Source organism: Malaya genurostris, chromosome 2 (genome assembly GCF_030247185.1).
Source record: "Malaya genurostris strain Urasoe2022 chromosome 2, Malgen_1.1, whole genome shotgun sequence".
Classification (NCBI taxonomy): domain Eukaryota; kingdom Metazoa; phylum Arthropoda; class Insecta; order Diptera; family Culicidae; genus Malaya; species Malaya genurostris.
In genome coordinates, this window is record NC_080571.1 from 51,943,655 (window position 1) to 51,946,416 (window position 2,762).

The following is a 2,762-nucleotide window of genomic DNA, read 5'->3' on the forward strand; positions in this document are numbered from 1 at the left end:
CATTTTGTTTCGCATTGCTTACAGGAGTGTAAATATAAACCTTCGCAACGGGAATCGAATCCGATTACGGTAAAAATCAGTGAATCGGAAGGTGAGCCTGGAGATTGTGTGGTTCGATGTAAGCATTCGTGTATCGTTTAGATTGGAAGTTTACGGTAGTCTGAGCATATTAGAGGCAATACGAAAATTTTCGTTTTCCTTTTGGGGCGGTTTTCCGTTTACAAGTTTTTGATTACTAAACGGAAATAATAATGATTTCGAATCATGAATTTTTAATAATCCAGTTCCAAACCCAACTACTGACAACTCTATAAATGTGGCAGCAATTCGGATCGAATATAGTTTTAAAGCATTGTAAAACCATTTGTTTTTTGACTGACTCATTGGAAACGAGCTAATGCAAACAGCAGCAAGCGGTGATTTCCGCCGGTGATCCGTCATTATTTATTTCGCTAGCTGAGCCTTGGGCAAACGTAACAAAATCTGTCGGGAAAGGATGAATGTTCAAAATTCTCCCACACCTTCGGTCCAAGAGAATGTCCTGGGATTGGTGGATAGCATCATACGTCATGTTCCGGAAGCAAGTACTCAAATCGACAATACGGCAATTCTGTCATCTACCAATGCCGAAATGACCGACCAGCCAGGCAAGACGGAAAACCGAAGGATATTGAAAATGAAACAGCAGCTTGCGAAACAGAATAACTTCATCAGCGAGTTGAAGAAGAAGATACAAACGCTGGCAGGTCTCACGTCCAAGTCGATTTCGGACCATGAAGAACTTGCGTTTCTCCGAAGCAGACTGGATAAAGAGAATGAACTGCTGAAGAATCTACTGAAAGCCATCATTGAGGAGCAGAAAAAAGATAAAACTCAAACGTGGGAACCGATCGCGTTGTGCAGTGATCCGCTGGACGATGTTTGCCGAAACCCTTGGATGCTGGGAAACGTTGCGACTCCCGGTCAACGATTTTCATTCGATTCCAATTTATCGTCGCTTAGTTCCAAGGAGCCAATAGACCATGAGGCTGAGTCCGGTGGAATGAACGAAAGATTACACAAGGAACTGATGAATCGAGATCGTGTCATTGAAATTTTGCAGAACCGTGTTGATGCGTTAACTGCCGATGTGCTGCAGGTAAAACGGGATAACGTCACCGTGCTGAGTAAGGCTCCGAAAGGTTCTAAATTTTGCGAAGCCGATATGATGAGCCGACTACGATTTTACAAGAATAACACGGATGCTTTGGAACGGAATCTGAGTCAAATGGGTGCTGCATTGAATGTCATACGTTCGGAACTGGGCACTCACCTCTCCGATGATCCCAAAGAACCAATATGTAACAGTACTTTCATCGATCCGAGCGTTGTAAACAAAATTATAGACGAAGGTAGAAAAACGTCAGTATCTCCGAAACCCGATGAAGACCAGTACAATATCCTACTGAAGGAGCTTGTCAGAAAATCGAAGGAGTGTAAAAAATTGACTGATCTTATGGCAAAATCTTGTTCATGTCAGGATGCAAACCTAGAAAGCACCGAATTAGAGCTACTCAAGAAACGATGCACCGAGCTGTTGGATGAGCAGGAGGAGTTTAAGGTTCTTATAAAGGAGCAAGCTGACCAATTGGAAGAGTACCGAAACAAGTACATTGATGCTCAGCAAAATGTCGAAGAACAGAAACTTCAAATGAACAAAATGGAAGTCACTAACAGACAGATCGAAGAGCAGATCAACATTGAAGTTCAAAGGATCAAGCTGAAGTTTCAGGATAAACTACGTCAACTTGCGCCCTTTCCGCGGCTTCTGGAGGCCGAAGAACAGCGGGTACACGATTTGAAGAAATCAAACGAAAAACTGTTGGACGAACTGAAAAAATCTGCCAGAGAAATCAAAACTTTAGAACATCGTCTGCACAATGTACATTCGTCACAAAACAGCGAGCTCGAAAAAGCACACGAGCTGCTCAAAGTTGAAGTGGGTCAGCTGACGGACCTGCTGCAAGAAGCAGATAAAACCAAATCGAAACTCGAGGAGAAGGTGGCTGCCGCGCAGAAGGAACTGGATGAAGTACGCTCCGAAACAGCGAGAATCATTGCCAGGGCTCACGATCGGGCCCAGGAAGATCGAAAGATGGCTCAAGCCAAGCAGCACGGTCTGGAGAAAGAACTGGCACAGTGTCGAGCGGCCGCTGCCGTTACCATCGGGAATCGGGACGAGGCTCTGCGTGAGATGCAAGGTCAGATAGGGGTGCTTTCCGCTAGCTTCGACGATGCCCAGATTCAGATTCACTTATTGCGCAATCAGCTCACCTTCATGCGAAATGAACAGCATGGGTCACGCATTTGAATGACGGATTGTGGAAGGTTTTCGTTTTTGGTTGTCATTATTTTTTTGAAATAAATTTTTGTACTTGATTAAATGGAGTAATTGAAATGTAAATTATTTTTTAAACGTAGTGGTTCAGTCGAATTGTTGTTAAAGGGAGCTTTTGTGATTTGTTCGATACAGTCGCCGCTATTTTTTGAAAGCCTTTTACGATCACTTTTTTACGTTACCTCTTCCTATGTAACTCTTTTTACGAATCAAATCCCAAATAACTAAAACTTTTTTCACGAACCTAATTTGTAAAAAGTAAGTGAAAGTAAGTGAAAGTTTCGAGTCCAGTGACACTTCTAGATCCTTGATTGATGTCTCCCGTTTTAGTACCGCTGGCGAAATAGTGTAGTCATACTTCATCGTGTTTCGACTACAAGAGAAG

General features: G+C 43.0%; 1 protein-coding gene across 1 annotated transcript; it reads left to right on the forward strand.

Annotated features, from left to right (window-relative positions):
* The first annotated feature begins 405 nt into the window (after positions 1-405).
* LOC131432462 (uncharacterized protein MCAP_0864) lies at positions 406-2,422 on the forward strand. Its single transcript, XM_058598755.1, has one exon. The coding sequence runs from the start codon at positions 497-499 to the stop codon at positions 2,348-2,350; it is 1,854 nt and encodes a 617-aa protein (XP_058454738.1). The 5' UTR covers positions 406-496; the 3' UTR covers positions 2,351-2,422.
* Positions 2,423-2,762: the final 340 nt, after the last annotated feature.

What these genes read in the sequence shown, in the direction of transcription:
- LOC131432462 (XM_058598755.1), top strand. Translation starts at nt 497, where the DNA reads ATGAATGTTCAAAATTCTCCCACACCTTCGGTCCAAGAGAATGTCCTG.